We start from the raw sequence: 18707 nt of genomic DNA on the forward strand, positions 1-18707 counted from the left end.
ATCGGACTCACCGAAACGGACTCACCGAAACGGACTCACCGAAACGGACTCACCGAAACGGATTCACCGAAACGGGCCATTCCGTCTCAAAACATGCCCATACCACCTCACTGCATTCGTCTTCGCCAACTTATCAACATTTTCATTCAACATCATTGCAAGTTCATAAGTTCTTCAGTATTCCTTTTGTCCATCAGCTTCACACCACACGTTGCTCTCACCATCGCTCTCTCAGTTCTTTTTAAAATCGCCAATTCGTTTTCCCGTAAGCACCATGTCTCACTTCCGTACAGCATTGCAGATCTCACACAACTAGTATATATTCTTCCTCTCATTTTCAATGGAAATCTTCTACCACATAACAACTCTCAACACTCTCTGAATTACACCCAACCAAACCTTACTCTTGCAGTCACTGCCGCTTCACATCCACCACTTGCATTCAATCTATCTCCTGGATAACAAAAAGTATTCAGTTCACTGATTCAACTTCGTCATTCAGCTTTTCAACAGGACCAACCATTATTTCTTCAATCTTCTTGCATCTTTCACATTCACAACAATCTTCGAATCTGCATGTCACCCTCTTCATCTTTGCACATCTTACATGCACCCACTTCCTGCATTTCGTACACATAACAGAATTTTCCTTTCTGTTTTTCTTTACAAACCAAGTGGAACAGCAACATTCGTCTATTTTTTTTAAAACTATATGAAGTTATGGACAAAATCCTCATCCAAATCTAAAACTATCTGGTTCAGTTAAACTGCGATGTCAATTCCTGATGTTAGCAGGTCAGCGGTTCCCCAACTATTCTAAACATTTTGCTTGGAGGACCTTTTGGATTTTTTTGATGACTCGTGACCCTGCACAATACATTCGTACAAGTTAATCAGATGATAAATAAATTGATACCAAACTTTTCTTTTGTGAACCCTGTGAAACTGCTGTATGGACATCAGTTTGGAAACAGCTAGGCTAGACCATGGCAACCCACTAGTCTTATTTTAACTTTCTTAAAGTTTTCTTCCTTGATAAAAATGCCAGTCATTGCTTTATCTCTATTTCATGATATACGTTTTCTTTATTTTTGATTCCTGGTTTACTTGCAAAAATTATCACCACAGTGCGTTAACGGCCAGCAAAGATTAAATCTTTAATTTTAAACAAGCCAACCATTAAGTACCAGGCCTTCCACAAAGCCCAGTCGTCTAATAATACAAGTTCGCATTGAGTCATGAGTGAATGACAAACAACAAACCTCGTTGTAAAAGAAATGAATGGTGTGCTGGTTGAGACGCAAGGAGAGAGTTTTGAGGAAGGATATGTAATAGGCCATCACCTCTTCATCAGAAAAGTCAAACTTATGGCAAATCACGTCATTCACATGATTGTTTGAAAGTAAATAATCTGAAGGTTTTCAACACATTATCATTAATCACAATAATATTTTCACCCAATCTATTGAACAAAAATCTCATTGTTGAGCCACAATGTTTAATATCACGAGACTTACGGGTGACAAACAGTAGTCTAGTTATAATTTGGATAGTCACGTTTTCCAACTCATTAATATTTTTCTTGATTGATGCAGGTTTATCGTATTACCATTGGTTCATCCAATCCTCGGCTCGGTTCTCAAAGATATTATACTTGTTTATGAGGGAATATGCCATTTAAGCTGAATTATATATATACATAATACACAAACATATATTTTTACATTTCAAGATAACTATTTTTAGACATCCATTTGTAAAACTTGAACCAATGAGCACTTTCAAGTGTTTTTTCTAATTCAAAAAACTTGTTTTAGTTAACAATTAATTATAGAAACAACTCTTCCACTCACACAGTGATGTCTCATGCTGGAGGTTCTCAAATAAAATGTTGAGGGTCTGAAGAACTTGCACGCAAACATGATTCCCGGCATTTTGTTGGAGGATATTCAGAAAGAATAAGAACATGTTTTTTTCAAGATAGAATCTAAAAAGATAAACAATTACCCATTGGTGTTAATGTCATAATGAAAAATAAAAGATGTCACCATAAAAATGTGCAGTCTAACTAAATTACAAAATATCTTCTGCTCTTTAAATAAATTATGAGAGTCAGCTATGAAATGGTTTGCACCTCGTTTTCAAGTTATTCTAACCCAGCCAACCAACCAAATCATGAAAATATATCTAGGTACTAAGTACTTATGTATCTATCTATGAAAGTATGATAGGGTACTAGTCCATATTTTCCAACTTCTGAATTTTTAGACAGGCACCCTCTAAAAGTTTTCCATTGGTTAAACTGGAAAACTTCATTTTTTTAAAATTTAACTGACATCTAAGATAGGGCTTCTCAATGTGTGTGCCAGGAGAGGGCCACATCACATGCTACTAGTGATGCACTAAGGCCAGATGTTCCACTAGAGCAGGGGTCACCAAATTACGGCCCGCAAACTAATTTCATCCGGCCCATCAAGTGCTGCAGAAATAACAGCTGCACTACAACTAGTAAGGAAAAAAGTTACCACACTTTTTGTAAAGGACTGACGTTGCTGTTGAGCAACACGCAACCTGCTAATGATTCTGTTTTTATCATTAGGCCACCACAAATGGGGACAGCCTAGGCCAAATTTGGAAAGATGTAGGCCTAATGTTTTTTCAAGAACACGATGCCCTGTAGTGTATCGCAGCAGGGGATAAATTTTCCAGCAATCTTTCGATTTTCATCACAACTTTGCTATTCTACCGCTGACTTTGTTATTTATTGTGCTCATTTCAAGTCAATGGAGATTTTAAATAGTTGTAGCCTATATCTTTTTGCAATTTACAACCGGTCCGCAGCTGTTAATCTCGCAGCAATCCGGCCCTCAGAGAAAAAAGTTTGGTAACCCCTGCGCTAGAGAATAGCTTCCGGCCTTTGTTAATACCTACTTCAAACAGTCAATGTTTTCACCAAGTGGTTGCTGGTAGTAGCAATTTTAGGGGCTGGTAAACATTCTAAAGGGGTTGGGAACACCAGGAAACTACCGTATTTTACGGGTCTGCTACTATTCGGTGAGTCCGATTCGGTGAGTCTGATTCGGTGAGTTTCTAACTTCTAACCCCTAACCCTAACTCCTAACCTTAAAACGGCAATGATAAATAGGCTACGGTACCCGATAATTTAAAAAAAAAATTGAAAAAATCCCCCGTTAAGGGATCGGACTCACCGAATCGGACTAACCGAATCGGACTCACCGAAACGGACTCACCGAAACGGGCCATTCCGGTATTTTACGGACCATAAGGGGCACTTTAAATTCTTTTTTTTCCTCATAAATTGATCGTGCGCCTTATGGTCCGGTGCGCCTTATGTATGGATCAAGTGCTGTAGTGCTTTATTGCCTACACTCAAAACCAGTACCGATACTACTATTATATATGGTCCGGTGCGCCTTATGGTCTGGTGCGCCTTATAGTCCGCTGCGCCTTATGTATGAACAAAAAACTAATCAAAGCAATTTATTGACAGTGCGCCTTATAGTCCAGTGCGCCTTATAGTCCGGTGCGCCTTATGGTCCGTAAAATACGGTACCTCTTATTTGTTGGGTATGGTGCGTTTTTCTTAGAATTGTCTGAATATGGGGCCTGAGAATCTCGTTGCTACTAGACTTCTCTGCACGGCCCCGGTAGTTGCTACACCACTCCTATCAAGCAGTGAAGCAATAACCTGGCACTCATAAAGAAGGTGTTATGTGGCAACACTCACGGTCCTTTAAAAGGGTTTATTTAAGAGTAAACTTTTGGGTAGATTTCAAATTTGACCATGCTTTCTACACAGTGTATAACTGTATACACTTGATACCGGTATAGTATTGCTTTTATGATATTGAAGATTTTTAATTAACTTACTTGATCCGATTTTAAATCTCATATATAAATTTAGGGTCTGCTGCTATTCGCTGAGTCCCTATCCTCTAACCCTAACCCTTAAACGGCAATGATAACTGTGGTGTAGCGCGTGTCATCACGCACCACATCTCTCTTGCCAACAGCGCAGTGTGAGTTTGCCGATTGCCTGACTTGGCTTCTCTTGGTTTCTTTCGTGTTGGTTCATTCTCTAGTTTTCAGTTAACAGTGTAGCAGTGCAATTGGCAGTTTAAGTAGAGTCTTGTTTTAGTTTGTCATTTAATACTTTCTGTTAACATTCTATTTGTATTCAAAGATAATCACGTTTTAAATTTAATAAACTTATTTGAGCAAGAATTAGAAAGATGGACAGACATATTCCTCGTCCTAAAGACCTTTCAGTTGATCCTAACTCCGCTGACGCTCCTACCATTTTCAAGTTCTGGTTTCAGACTGTCACTGACTACATTGCTACACTTGAAGAAGTTCGCCAGGAAGGAACTCCTAATATCAACAAAACTAGAATACTTCACAAGGTAGATTTAAACGATCTGTCTTAGCCTGATGCTGTGAGTTTGCTGTGGCAATAGTAAGTTGCGCTAGCATTCGGAACACAGTTCCCTAGTCATGTGCTATGATGAATGGTGTTGAAGTCAGTGAGTGGTTCTTAAGTGTGGTTCTTTCGTTTAGCTTGAGGCTGCTGGTTGTTGAGTTTCTGTGTTGTTAGGCGTTTTTTGTTGCAAAATTTGTTTTCAGTTGATTAGTAGATTAGATGACGTAGTTCTTCCCTTTCGGCACGGTTGTTGATTTTAGGATTTTGTCTGCTGATGAATATGGCCTCTTTGAAACGTAATTTTACCGCGTCATTTTCTCGGGCAATTATAGTAAATTCAAAGTCGGTGTGGCATTGTTGTTGATGATTAAAGACCGAGCTTTTGTCTGAGCTGAGGTGTTCTTTGATGCGGGAGTGGAGTGGTCGAATCGTGCTGCCTATGTAGCTTTCCCTGCATTTCTTGCATGCGATCTTGTAGACACAGTTCTTGGTGGTACATATGTCATCGTTCCGTAGTGGGCAGTTTTGTAGCCGGCAAGGTTTGGGTTTTTTTGGTTTTTGAAGGGCGTTTCTGAGGGTACGTAAGCGTCGAAAAAGGCGGACTGGCAGATCCAGGTCTTTGAAAATTTTCTTTGCTTTACGGTCCGCGTCGTCGCTCATATATGGAAATTCAAAATGTATTGGGTTATATGGTGTCTGGGGGGTTTGTCTGTTTTGCTGGTGTCGTCGTCGTCTGGGTGGTTGTTTAAGAAAGTCCTTGGGGTATCCGTTTTCTTCGATTGTCTTCTCAAATTCCGTCAGGTGTGGTGTTGCTTTATTGGACGAGGAACATCTATCTTTTCTTCTCTGTGTTTCGTTTAAGAGTATGGTCTTCTTGGTACTTGTGGGTAGGGCCGAGTTGAAGTGTGGGAGTAGCTTTGCCTTTGCTTTTTTCTGGTAGAATTCGTGGTGGATTGTACCGTCTTTGTCGATTTTTATGGTGAAGTCCAGTAGTGAGATGGCGTTGTCTGTTGTTGGTAGTTCTATTTCAAAGTTAATAGCTGGGTGCGCTTGGTTGAGAGCATTTTGGATAGCTAGGGCTTCCTTGTTGTTGACTGTCAGCAAGAATGTGTCGTCAACGTATCGTCTGTAGAGGGTGAGGTTTGTTTGGTTCCGCAGTGTCTGTTTTTCTAGGGTGTCCATGAAGAGGATGGCGAGGACTCCAGATACGGCGTTTCCCATTGGTAGACCGCCGACTTGGCTATAGAACTTCTCCTTGAAAGTGAAGACGTTGTTCTGAAGGATAATCTCGAGCAAGGAACCGATCTCTTCAGGGTGGAACGGGCTGCATAGTTGTGTTTTTCCTGTCGACAGTTTTTGGATTACGTTGTTGATCGCTTCCTTAGGAGGGATGGAGGTGTACATTGCTGTCACATCCAGGCTGAAGGGAAAGTTGAATTTTCTCAGGGTGTCTCGTGGCATGTCTTTAAGTTGATTGAGTAGTTCTTGACTATTTGTAAGGTGTGCCGGAACTTCTTTCAATAGGGGGTTGAGCAGGGTGCAGACTAGGTGTGACAGTTTGGCGGCTGGCCCGTTTGTGCTTGAGACGATTGGACGAATCTTGATGTCAGGTCCTTCTTTGTGAGTCTTGATCAGGTGGTAGAATCGTGGCATACTCGAGTTGTTAGTGATGTAAGATCTGGCCACGTGATGGGGTAGTTGAGCTTTGGTGGCTATAGTCCTCCATGTGCTGTTAAGCTTTCGTTCTATGGTTTGCGCTTTTGTAATCCTTGAAGCTTTGTATACTTTTGGGTCGCTCAGGTGTTGTTGGGCCGCTGCATCGTAGCGTTCTGTTTTGTACCGTATCTCTTAGCGTTTCATCATCGTAGCGTTCTGTACCTTTAGATCTAGTGCCTTTCTAAGAAAACTTCCTTCCTTCCTCCCTCCTTATTACATGTCCATACCATCTTACTCCATTTGCCCTTGCCAATTGGTCTATGGTCTCTCTCATCTCTAGCATATCCAACAATTCTTCAGTCCTTTTTCCCCTTCTCGTTTTCACCCCACACATTACTCTCACCATTGACCTTTCCGTTCTTCTCAGGATTTCCAGTTCACTCTCTCTCAATACCCATGTCTCGCTACCATATAGCATTGCAGGCCGCACACAGCTCCGATATACTTAAGTAATCTTAAGCGTTATTGGTAGTAAAAATGTGCATACTGTAAAATCCATCAAGCTTGTCAAATTAGTCGTGTTTGTTCAAGAACAATAACATAATTATCGTAATTTACTGATAATTTCAGATAAATGTTTTCTGTTTTCTTTGTGAACACCATCATTAAAGCAATGGCAGAACGCTGAGTTGTTGAGATAAGAATTACAATATAGGCACTGTATTATTAGTGGGAATAAAGATATTTGATTGAGCGTTGGCTATGTCGCATAGGGTGTACGGTTTCTAAACTTTTTTTCAAATTTTCCAACGAAACCAATTTTTTTGTCGGGAAATAAGTAGTTATGACCACATGTGAAATATTTTTTCTCAACTCCATGGTTTCGAGGTCCCAACTGCCACTTTTCTACATTTAAACACACCTTATCTACAGTGTGTACGGTAACAAAAAAATAAACGCATCTCTTGATTTTCATTAACTGATATTTTTTTTTGCTTCAGCTTCAAAGGAACCAAATTCAATATGTTAGCAAGTGCAACAATAACTTCTGTCCATTTTTTATTATTACAAGGACATGAGTACTGAGCACACAAAAAGGTAGATACATTTTGGTACACACTGTATGAAACCATCAACACTACTACAATGTCCAATGTACTCCTTTGATGCTTGTCTACACCAAAATTTTGAAATATCAGTCGGAAAACAAACATTTTAAGCCATCAAGCATTCAGCCATCAAGCATTCATGCAATAGCTCGGGAGTTGCAAATTTTTAAAAAATTGCTCCAGCGCCGGCTCCATTAAGTATGTTTATTGTTTATGGCATTTACCACAGTAGGACACAACGGTTTAGTAACCCATTTAAATAGCTTTATTTCATGAACCAATCAACATAGTTACAAAAACTACACTGAAATGGAAAGCTGCGATGTTAACAATTCTGAAAAACAACATGCCTACAATGTAATACTACATCCACAGTAGTAATACAGCAGTTCATAAAACATGCTCCAGATGGCCACCGTTGCGCTGGAGGCATATTTGAGCACGGCGAGCGAAGTTGTCAATGACCCGAACACATTCTTCCTTTGGGATGGCCCTGATCTTTTGGGTGATGGCTTGTTTTAGTTCAGGGATGGTCTGAGGATTATCCTGGTACACATTGTCCTTCAGATAGCCCCACAGATAGAAGTCAGGGGGGTTGAGGTCCGGGGAATGGGGGACCACTCAGGGTCTCTGCGGTGGCTGATTAGGCGGTCTGGGAACTTCTCATCCAACCACGCCAGGGTGACATTAGCAGTGTGGGGGGTGGCACCATCTTGCTGGAACCATTGCTCTGCTCTTAGGAACGGGCTTCTTCCTCTGGCTCTGTTTCTACGCCCCAGAGCGGTCCAGAACTGCTGGAGGACCACAAGGTAACGCTCCTTGTTGACGGTGACTGCGTTCTCATTTTCATCTTCGAACCAGATTGGGCCAATGATGCCATGTTTTGAAATTGCAACCCAGGCAGTGCATCTGACTGAGTGCAGGGGCCTCTGTAGCACTTCATCAGGAGGAGAGGTGCCCCAGAACACATTGTTTTTACTGTTGACATACCCATACAGGGTGAAATGAGCCTCGTCAGAGAACCAGAGGTTGTCAAGGAAGTCAGGGTCCTCTTCGACGATGTCCATGAACCACTGGCACATGATAACTCGCTTAGCCTTGTCTGCATCAGTAAGTTTATGCTTTATCTGGATCCTGTATGGATAGAGTTTCAAATCTTCCTCCAGAATCCTCTGTACAGAGGACCGGGTCAGACCAAGCATTTGGGCCCGTTTACGGATCGATTTCTTTGGACTTCTCCCAACAGAGTCCCTAACTGCAGCAATGTTCTCTGGAGTCCTAGCTGTCTTTTTTCTCCCATTTTTTGGTGTTGTAGGCATTGTCTGTTTGTTGTGAAGTGATCCAGTAGCTTGAAACTTTTTGACCCAATAAAAAACGAGTGCTTTTGATGGAAATTTGTCGAAGTTATACTTTTGCCTGAATTTTGACTGCACTTTTTTGTACGATTTTGACTCCAAATACAAAGTCACACAGAACATTTTCTCTTCCTTGGTGTACTTCATCCTTGCAGATCTAAATTTGTTATGGGCTAATTTAGTTAAATCTGAAAATAAATGAAAAAAGCATTAAAATTGACAAAGTTATGCAAGGTTATACGGGTTAAAAGTTTTGTGAGACACCATGTATATAAAATTCTGTTTAAAGGGGCAAGCACACTAAAGTAGTAATTTTGCAGCTTCATGTCATCAGTTTATCAGTATTACTACTTGATTTTAAGCTAATCAAGATTAGGCTACCCAACCCTGAAGCTGGAGCAGATAAAATTTTTGTAGCTCCGACTCCACAGACATTTAAAAAAAGGCTCCAGAGAAAATGCTTGGCTCCACAGCCCTGAATGTTGCTGCAATAAATTTCAATCTTGTTGTTCGTTTTTGATGTGATTCTGTGCTTTTTGTGTTATGGTAGTGTTTAAAATGTTTGTTTTCTGACTGATATTTCAAAATGTTGGTGTAGACAAGCATCAAAGGAGTACATTGGACATTGTAGTTGTGTTGATGGTTTCATACAGTGTGTACCAAAAATGTATCTACCTTTTTGTGTGCTCAGTACTCATGTCCTTGTAATAATAAAAAATGGACAGAAGTTATTGTTGCACTTGCTAACATATTGGGTTTGGTTCCTTTGAAGCTGAAGCAAAAAAATATATCAGTTAATGAAAATCAAGAGATGCGTTTATTTTTTTGTTACACACTGTAGATAAGGTTTGTTTAAATGTAGAAAAGTGGCAGTTGGGACCTCGAAACCACGGAGTTGAGAAAAAATATTTCACATGTGGTCATAACTACTTATTTCCCGACAAAAAACAATGGTTTCACTATAGGTTGTAAAAAACCGTACACCCTAATGTCGCATAGGTAAATCATCGTCGTATCCAGGCTTACACCCGGTGGTTGAAGATTTAGATTAAGTAGACAGGAAGGCAAGGAAGCCAATCTTCTTGTCCACTTTCAGGCATGCCTAAAAAAGTGTCCTGCGAAAAACAGTGTCCTGCCCTTTCGATTGCCGTTCCAGCGCTCTCACCACTCGGCTATGCAGCATAGGTAAATGAGAAAGGTTATACTGTATTTGGGTCTGCTACTATTCGGCGAGTCCGATTCGGCGAGTCCGATTCGACTAGTCCGATTCGGCGAGTTCCCTATTCGGCGAGAGCCTTTTTCGGCGAGTGCCCTATTCGGCGAGTTTTTGAAATTTTTGAAAGGAAATTATCGGGTACCGTAGCCTAATTATAAACGCCGTTTTTACATAGTTTTAACGTCGCTAAACGTTGAAATTGTGCAGAAAGGAATAAAAATAAAATGTTTGAACTATTAAATTAAAATTCGTCATGTCAGTTCAGTTGTTTTTATTTCTGACCATCATATGAAAAACAATACACGTCAACATAGCAAAGGTGTAAAAAAGGTAGAAGCGACAAAACGCGAACGTTAAAACGTGCTTGTGACCGAAGTAAGTTATTGAGTTGAAAGAAACATACGCGCCGACTTCAGGGGGGGCCGGCGCCCCCCGTAAATTTATGGTTGAGGGGCAACAAAAATGGTGATGACAAGTGGTGTTTCAAATATAAAACACTTCGCGAAGGAGATTTAGATAACTTAAACGGACTTAAAGAATGCCGAAAGCAAGAAAAGCCTACGTTGCTCTTGCCCGCAAAACAGCAGCTCGCATGGCTATCTCATACGGTATGGAAATTTCAAAGTAGATGGTAGAGTACTGCTGGAATAGTCAAGTAACTATTCACTGCAATATTAAGTAAACCAGCTAAATTAGACGCGCTATTTTCAACGAGGTCTTCCCGCTGTGAGATCAATTGTGATTCAACAGAACGCATTGTTTTTGCAATGTATGAGAATTAAATTGAAAACCGAAAAAAGAAAAGGTGTTTAATGGTCTTGGTCGCAGATATTGCCTGCATTAACGACGTCTCTTACCGCTATTATCACCTAGCTAACCTGACATCATTGTTTTATGCGGCCGCTAAGGTTTGACATCGACTTTAACGATCATGGAATGTTACGTAATAATAAGAACGATTATATCCTACACGCAAAAATAAAAAAATGATCTCCTCTTTCTGTTTTGTCTCGTGAGCTTTGCATATTGCTCAACAAGTGCCTAAAGTTTAGAATTGACAAGAAATCATTGAATTTGAAAATTAAGTTTGAATCACTGCAAATAAACGTATTCAAAACTTTCACTTAAGCCGACGCGATTTCACAATCCGTAATCTACGTCGACAATGATTTTTAGTGCGTTCATTTTTAAAATTGCTGAGCTGGAGACAACAGCTTGTCCCGTGTTAGTTGAACTTGTCTTTTTGAGGTGAAAATCACTTGCGAACATCTCGACCTTTACTCGAGTATAGCCTACTGTATTCAATAAAAGACTATAAAGACTTTCGATAAAAACAGAAGAGAAAACACTTCGCCGTTGTCAACGCTTTGAAAGTAAGTAATTAGCGAAACGAGGTTAATAAAACTGATACCGGGTTTTCACTCTGCTTGAGATCATGATTTTTTGCGTTTTATTTCGATAACTTCACTGTCTTGATCGTTGTTGTTCACTCGCACGAAAAGGAAATGAATCGGCTTGTTTTCCAACAGTTCCAATTATGAGCTAACAATATCAAAAATTTTACGACTAGGCGTACTGCGTGCGTAAAACTAATCCTTTCAAGCAGCGCTTCTAATAAATTCGGTTTGCGACCTATTTGTTAATATAAACACGACACTAAGCTTAATCAAAGACTATTTTAATTGAGTAAATAGCGCTATGGTTATGACGTTATCACCTTTCTCGCCCCCCAAGGTTTTTTGAAAAGTCGGCGCCTATGGAAAGAAATTTGGCACGGTCGCAACACCTTCAGAAAAATTTAAGATATGAAGGGAAAATAAAACAAAGAAAATGTTACAAAAAAATACAAAATAAATCATGTTTATGTCTGTAAGTTAGCACTTTTGAATAGTTAAAATGATTAGTTTGGATCAACAAATGTGTGGCCTACAGCTTGGATTTAAAAGAAATTATCGGGTACCGTAGCCCAGTTATCCCAACCAGCAAAAATTTCCGTTTTTACATCGTTTTAACGTCGCTAAATGTTGAAATCGTGTAGAAAAGAGAACTTTGCTGACTAGGATACGTTGAAGCTGAGAAACATTCACAGAAGCCCTTCAAATTGTTCCAAGAACCCATTTAGCATAACATTTCATTTGTACATTGATTCAACGTCTGAATACATTATCTTAAAAATGCAACGTATCGTAGGGCTTCTGTGAATGTTTTTCAGTTTCAACGTATCCTAGTCAGCAAAGTTCTCTTTTCTACAGGATTTCAACGTTTAGCGACGTTAAAACGATGGGCCACACATTTGGTTAGCCTTTTCATTCTGTTACTACAATGGGTTCTCATTTGTTGATCCAAACTAATCATTTTAACTATTCAAAAGTGCTAACTTATAAACATAAGCATGATTTTTTTTGTAACATTTTCTTTGTTTTATTTTCCCTTCATATCTTAAATTTTTCTGAAGGTGTTGCGACCGTGCCAAATTTCTTTCAACTCAATAACTTACTTCGGTCACAAGCACGTTTTAACGTTCGCGTTTTGTCGCTTCTACCTTTTTCTACACCTTTGCTATGTCGACGTGTATTGTTTTTGATATGATGGTCAAAAATAAAAACAACTGAACTGACATGACGAATTTTAATTTAATAGTTCAAACATTTTATTTTTATTCCTTTCTGCACGATTTCAACGTTTAGCGACGTTAAAACTATGTAAAAACGGCGTTTGTAATTAGGCTACGGTACCCGATAATTTCCTTTTAAAAATTTCAAAAACTCGCCGAATAGGGCACTCGCCGAAAAAGGCTCTCGCCGAATAGGGAACTCGCCGAATCGGACTAGTCGAATCGGACTCGTCGAATCGGACTCGCCGAAACGGGCCATTCCGACTGTATTTAGCATAATTTTACCACGCAACTCGATGCGCCTATTGTCATGCAAAAACTACTACAAGATGCAAAAAGTGTGATGTCGGTCTGCATGTCAAATGCTTGCAGCAATATCATATTCTGCAATGACTTGTTTCAGTGATGGTGGCGCGAAAGACCATGTTTCCGATGCAAAAGCGGCCTCGTATTGCGACAGTTTCATAAACCACTTACCAATTTCTTTCGCTTCGCTTCAAAGGAATCTGTACCGCCTGTGCGCTTACATTTTAATTGTGAAATTCACTCGCGATTGCCGATTGCAGCAAAACAACAAGAGACTTGTTGCATGCATTTCATTGCATTGCAATTTGCAACTCTAAAAATTATTGCGTTGTCAGGGCCGTCGCTGCAGGGGGCGTGCTCCTCCCATGACAACGACCTGTGCACACACACTTCAGGCACTGAAGAAGAACTGGTTTTAATTTTAGTTTCATGAACTACAGTAGGTGGCTAGTAAAAATATTACTTTTCATGGTCTTTCCACTTTTCCACTTAAAATTTATCGGCGATAATCAAATATTGCCTTTGGCGATAACGATAAACAATAACTGAAAAAATAATTAAGCGATAACGATAAGCGATAAAAATTTATCGCCGATAATGCCTATCACTGGCCCCAGCCACACACATTTCCAGAGCCACTATCACCACCGGCCCGGAGCCGAAGTTGAAACAAGAAGCCGGAGGTTGTTCCATCACTATTGCAACTGCACCATCTATCATGTGCCAACTAGTGTACATAGTCTGCTCGAACTGGATGACAAATCAAATCAGTGGCTGCTCGACACCTACTCAAACATCTATCTCAAGTTTCCACCACTGTCCAAAGGTAGTAAAAGACATAGCCTTTGTATTATATGATCTCACAGTCTGGCGATGATGACAACTACAGGATTGTGGAAAATACTGTGCTAAGCATTGCACCAGCCATTCAATACACTTTTTGTTTGTCTTCTGTGCAGTGAAATAAACCAACCTACCACTATTGCATTTAATATACACTCATATATATAGTGTTTTTTTTTGTTTTTTTTATCTCATATGTAGTTTCAGCGGTACACTTTCTTTCAATATGATTGATATAATATGATATTCGTTGGGTACTGTAATGTGCAATTTAATAAAGTTAAAAAAAGCATTCATAATTGCAATTCAAATAGATAGTCATACTTACTCAAACACTGAACTATCATTTTGATCTCCCCAAATCAAGATCTCAGACATTGATCTTAGAGCCTCCACGATCATGGATTTATTATTTTCATTGATGGTGTGATTCTTAGTGAGAATGTGATGAAGGTACCTTAGAAAAACCATACACATTTGAAAATCATTATGCTGGCTACATTTTTTTTTAGGAAGTGGCTATTTTCCACACTTAATGCCATGGTTACCATCAGGTGTTGCAGATGCAACTTAATTCGTACCATGAACAATTTGTACCATCAGTTCGTACCTTAAAAAGATCGAGAAAAAAAATTACAAAAAGCCGAAGTCGCTGATTGCAGTTTCCGCAAACAAACAAAAACTCTAAGGATCATTACCAAAAATTTTAACATGTTTGCGGAAACTCCGATCAACCCTAACCCTTTCAAAATGTTGGCGGAAACTGCATCAGCGACTTCGGCAAACTCTCAGGATCATTACCAGAAATTTTTAAATGTTTGCAAAAACTGCAGAAAAACGGAAACTGCGATCAGCGACTTCGGCTTAGTTCTATTTTTTTTTCTCGATCTTTTCAGTTTGTTTGTTTTCGGAAACACCCTAACCCATTTTAAAATGGTTGCGGAAACTCCGATCAACCCTAACCCTTTCAAAATGTTTGGGGAAACTGCGATCAGCGACTTCGGCAAACTCTTAGCTGATCATTACCAGAAATTTTAAAATGTTTGCAGAAACTGCGGAAAAACGGAAACTGCAATTAGCAATCTTTCTCTCGAACTTTTCAGTTTGTTGTTTGTGGATAGCGATACTCCGATACCCTAACTACCGATACCCTAACCTTGCGGAAACTGCGATCAGCGACTTCGGCTTTTTTAATTTTTTTTCTTAATTGGTACGAATTGTTCATGGTACAAATCAGGTTGTACCCAGGTGTTGCCAGAGTTAGAATTAAAGTTAGGAAGGGTTAAGGTAAGGGTTAGAGTTAGGAATGAGATTAAGGTTTTGATATTTGCCCAGGACTAAAAAAATTTCCAAAATACAAGTTTTTGTTTTAACAGCTTTAAACTTTTCTCAAATTAGGGCAGAATTCCTTATCTGGCAACACTATTGAGGCTATTATTACACTAGTTCGTACCATGAACAGTTCGGACCGTCAGTTCGTACCTTGAAAAGATCGAGAAAAAAATTTAAAAAAGCCGAAGTCGCTGATCGCAGTTTCCGCAATCATTTTAAAATTTTCCCCCTGAAAAGATCAAGAGAAAAAATAGCTCAAAACCGAAGTCCGCTGATCGCAGTTATCCGCAAGCATTTTTCTGCAGTTTCCGCTAACTCTAACCATAGAGTAATCTATGCTCTAACCCTAACCCTCGCTGATCGCAGTTTCCGCAAAATTGTTTCCGCAGTTTCCGTTAACCCTTACCCTAATTCTAACCATAAAGTAATCTATGCTCTAACCCTAACCCTCGCTGATCGCAGTTTCCGCAAACATCTTTCTGCAGTTTCTGCAAACATTTTCCCGCAGTTTCCGCTAACCTTTGCCCTAACCATAGAGTAATCTATGCTCTAACCCTCGCTGATCACAGTTTCCGCAAACATTTTTCCGCAGTTTTCGCTTACCCTAACTCTAACCATAGAGTAATCTATGCTCTAACCCTCGCTGATCGCAGTTTCCGCAAATATTTTTTTGCAGTTTAAGCTTACCCTAACTCTAACCATAGAGTAATCTATGCTCTAACCCTAACCCTCGCTGATCGCAGTTTCCGCAAACATTTTCCGCAGTTTCTGCTAACCGCACTATCCGATAACCCTAACCCTCGAGTTTGTTTCAAATTGTTTGGGGAAACTACGATCAGCCACTTCGGCTTTGTGCTATTAAACTGCGATCAGCGACTTCGGCTTTTTTTAATTTTTTTCTCGATCTTTTCAGGGTACGAACTGACTGTACAAATGGTTCAAGGTACGAACTAGGTTGCACCCATACCAAGCAGCGGGAGCCAAGACAAGATTCACGTAATACTAAGCCTTGAAAATTATTGAACCTGAAGTGGGAATAAAATGGCAGTGGCTATTTGACCGGCGCCGGTCTTTGAATCTGAAACACTATTTGACCGGTCATGACGTCACTCTATAGGCACTTCTTTCTTTTTCTCTTTCAAAGCAAAAGAGAAGAGTACGTATATAACTTGTAAATTCGACGATTATCTTCAACTGATTGGATGGCGCGTGGGTTACGTCTCTGGTTGGTGTTCCAGAGGGAATGAGTTCGATACTTCGTGGAAGCGTTTTTTTTTGGCAGTGGCTATTTGACCGGCTCCGGTCTTTGAATCTGAAACACTATTTGACCAGTCATGACGTCACTACATACCGTAAGCACTTTTTTCTTTTTCTCTTTTAAAGCAAAAGACGATAAGCGCCTTAAGTTTTAAATTCAAAACGTTTTTTTCAACTGAATCCGTGGCGCATACGTAACGTATCGGGCTGCCATTGTAGAGGGAATGAGTTCGATTCTATCCGGAAGCGTTCTTTTTTTTTTTTGATTAAATTTTTGAAAGTGGAAAGTTGTCTTGAAGGGTTGGTTGAGATGATGATTTGAAACTTGACTGACTGTTGTGCGACAATGAGACTGGATTTAATTTTTAACTTCGGACTTCAGCGAAACGTAATCTTACAGCCTATTAGAAGGTGTGATTTTTTCAGAGAATTTGTGCTAAGAAATGAAAGGAATTTGTTAAAAATAAAGACTAGAAAAAACTTTTTTAATTCGTTTTGAAACTTTTTTATTCACTTGTTGATTCATTCATATCAGTTTGTATCCTTTTGTAGTTAAAAAAAAAAAAACGCTTCCGGATAGTATCGAACTCATTCCCTCTAAAATGGCAGCCCGAGACGTTACGTATGCGCCACGGACTCAGTTGAAGAAAACGTGTTTAATTTAAAACTTAACGCGCTTATCGTCTTTTGCTTTAAAAGAGAAAAAGAAAAAAGTGCTTATGTAGTGACGTCATGACCGGTCAAATAGTGTTTCAGATTCAAAGACCGGAGCCGGTCAAATAGCCACTGCCTTTTTTTTTTTAATTTTTAACTAAATTTTGACCCGAAGTGACTCAATCATTAGGCTGCTGCATTTTTTGTAGTCAATTTTTATTTTCGGAAGCCTACAGCCCAATTTTTTATGTCTTTTAAACTATGAGTAATAAAGTCAGAGTTGTTTAATTTTCTTGAATTTGAGAATTTCTCTGGATAATTTTTCATTCGTCATAAGAGGATGTGACCGTGTTTGCCAAACGACGCAAAAATGTAATGCGTCGTTCGGCAAATACGGTCACATCGCAAAAATGTAATGCGTTGTTCGGAAAACACGGTCACGGAAAATTATCCAGAGAAATTCTCAAATTCAAGAAAATTAAAAAACTCTGACTTTATTACTCATAGTTGAAAAGACATAAAAAATTGGGCTGTAGGCTTCCGAAAATAAAAATTGACTACAAAAATGCAGCAGTCTAACGATTGAGTCACTTCGGATCAAAACTTAGTTAAAAATTTAAAAAAAACGCTTCCGCGAAGTATCAAACTCATTCCCTCTGGAACACCACCCAAAGACGTAACCCACGCGCCATCCAATCAGTTGAAGATAATCGTCGAATTTACAAGTTTTATCCGCACTCTTCTCGTCTTTTGCTTTGAAAGAGAAAAAGAAAGAAGTGCCTATAGAGTGACGTCATGACCGGTCAAATAGTGTTTCAGATTCAAAGACCGGCGCCGGTCAAATAGCCACTGCCGAATAAAATCAAGATTGTATGATCAGAAAGTGAGTGCCTTATCAGCTGCACCATCCCGCGTACAGTAGTCTATCATGCATAGGCCTACAAAGTTATAAAATCACATGACCAATAGACTGATGATACACAAAAGAGCACTATGAAAGAAAAATACTTTACCTGGAAATGGCTTAATTGAGAGCATTAAATGAAGCTACTTCCCTAAAATGAAACTTAAAAAAACATTTGTACAGTACCTGAGGTGCGCAAGAGAATGAGGATTTTTAGGAGCCTTTGGCCCTCCAAGCCATCCTCTATTTAACATCTCTGCAAGATGACAAAACAAAAATTATGTTTCAAATTATCTCATTTTCAGAAACTTTAAGTCAGCGTTTGCAAAGAGAAAACTGGGTGCAATGCAGAAAAGCACGATCGCCCAGGTCTACCACTACCAGGTTCAGCCCTTCAGGTAATCAGTAATCAAGTTACAACCAGTGTTGCCACGCAAAAACAAAACAAAAACGCGTACTGTAGCTTGATTGATCGGACCACCTATTTAAGGTACGCAATCGGGTTACAAATAACTTGCAGGGATTCTAGGTTATTTTATTGAAATGTTCCCCTGATGACAGCAGAACCGCTGCTGGCGTAACTACGCTTCGATGACACAAAAGTAACGAAAAATGATTCTCAAGGAATTTCTTTATAATAATAATAATAACAACATTTATATAGCGCCACATCCACAGTCAAACTATGCTCCTGGGCGCTGTACACGACAATGGTGATAATTAATACGGTAATTTTAGTCATAATGTTCATTGAAGTAGAACGCTTTCAAGCGAGTTTTGAATTCATTTAAATTTTCTGCTTCTTTCACACAAATAGGCAAACAGTTCCAGCAACTGGCAGCAACAATTGGGAAGGTACGATTTCCATATTGTGTCTTATATGAAGGGTTGCACAAGAGCAATGGACCTTTTGCACATTCAAAATCACCAGAGCGTGACGTTTGATTTACGCGGAGTCTGAGGGTTAAGAATCGCTTGTTTTCTACGGTTTATGAAGGCGTTTCTTGTTATTGCAAGCAA

The 18707-nt window shown here is 39.4% G+C and overlaps 1 protein-coding gene across 1 annotated transcript in view; it reads right to left on the reverse strand.

Moving 5' to 3' along the window:
- Positions 1–18066, reverse strand: part of LOC145786311 (protein CLEC16A-like) — a 31541-nt gene extending 13475 nt beyond the window's left edge. Inside the window, exons 1-4 of the mRNA XM_082597950.1 lie at positions 17874–18066; positions 13869–13997; positions 1854–1987; positions 1263–1411 (exon numbers count right to left, since the gene is read on the reverse strand). Coding sequence (XP_082454076.1) covers positions 1263–1411; positions 1854–1987; positions 13869–13997; positions 17874–17941 — 480 coding nt within the window. The 5' untranslated portion in view covers positions 17942–18066. The remainder of the gene's footprint in view (positions 1–1262; positions 1412–1853; positions 1988–13868; positions 13998–17873) is intronic.
- Between the last annotated feature and the right edge of the window lie 641 nt (positions 18067–18707).

Source organism: Aplidium turbinatum, chromosome 17 (genome assembly GCF_918807975.1).
Source record: "Aplidium turbinatum chromosome 17, kaAplTurb1.1, whole genome shotgun sequence".
Lineage (NCBI taxonomy): Eukaryota > Metazoa > Chordata > Ascidiacea > Aplousobranchia > Polyclinidae > Aplidium > Aplidium turbinatum.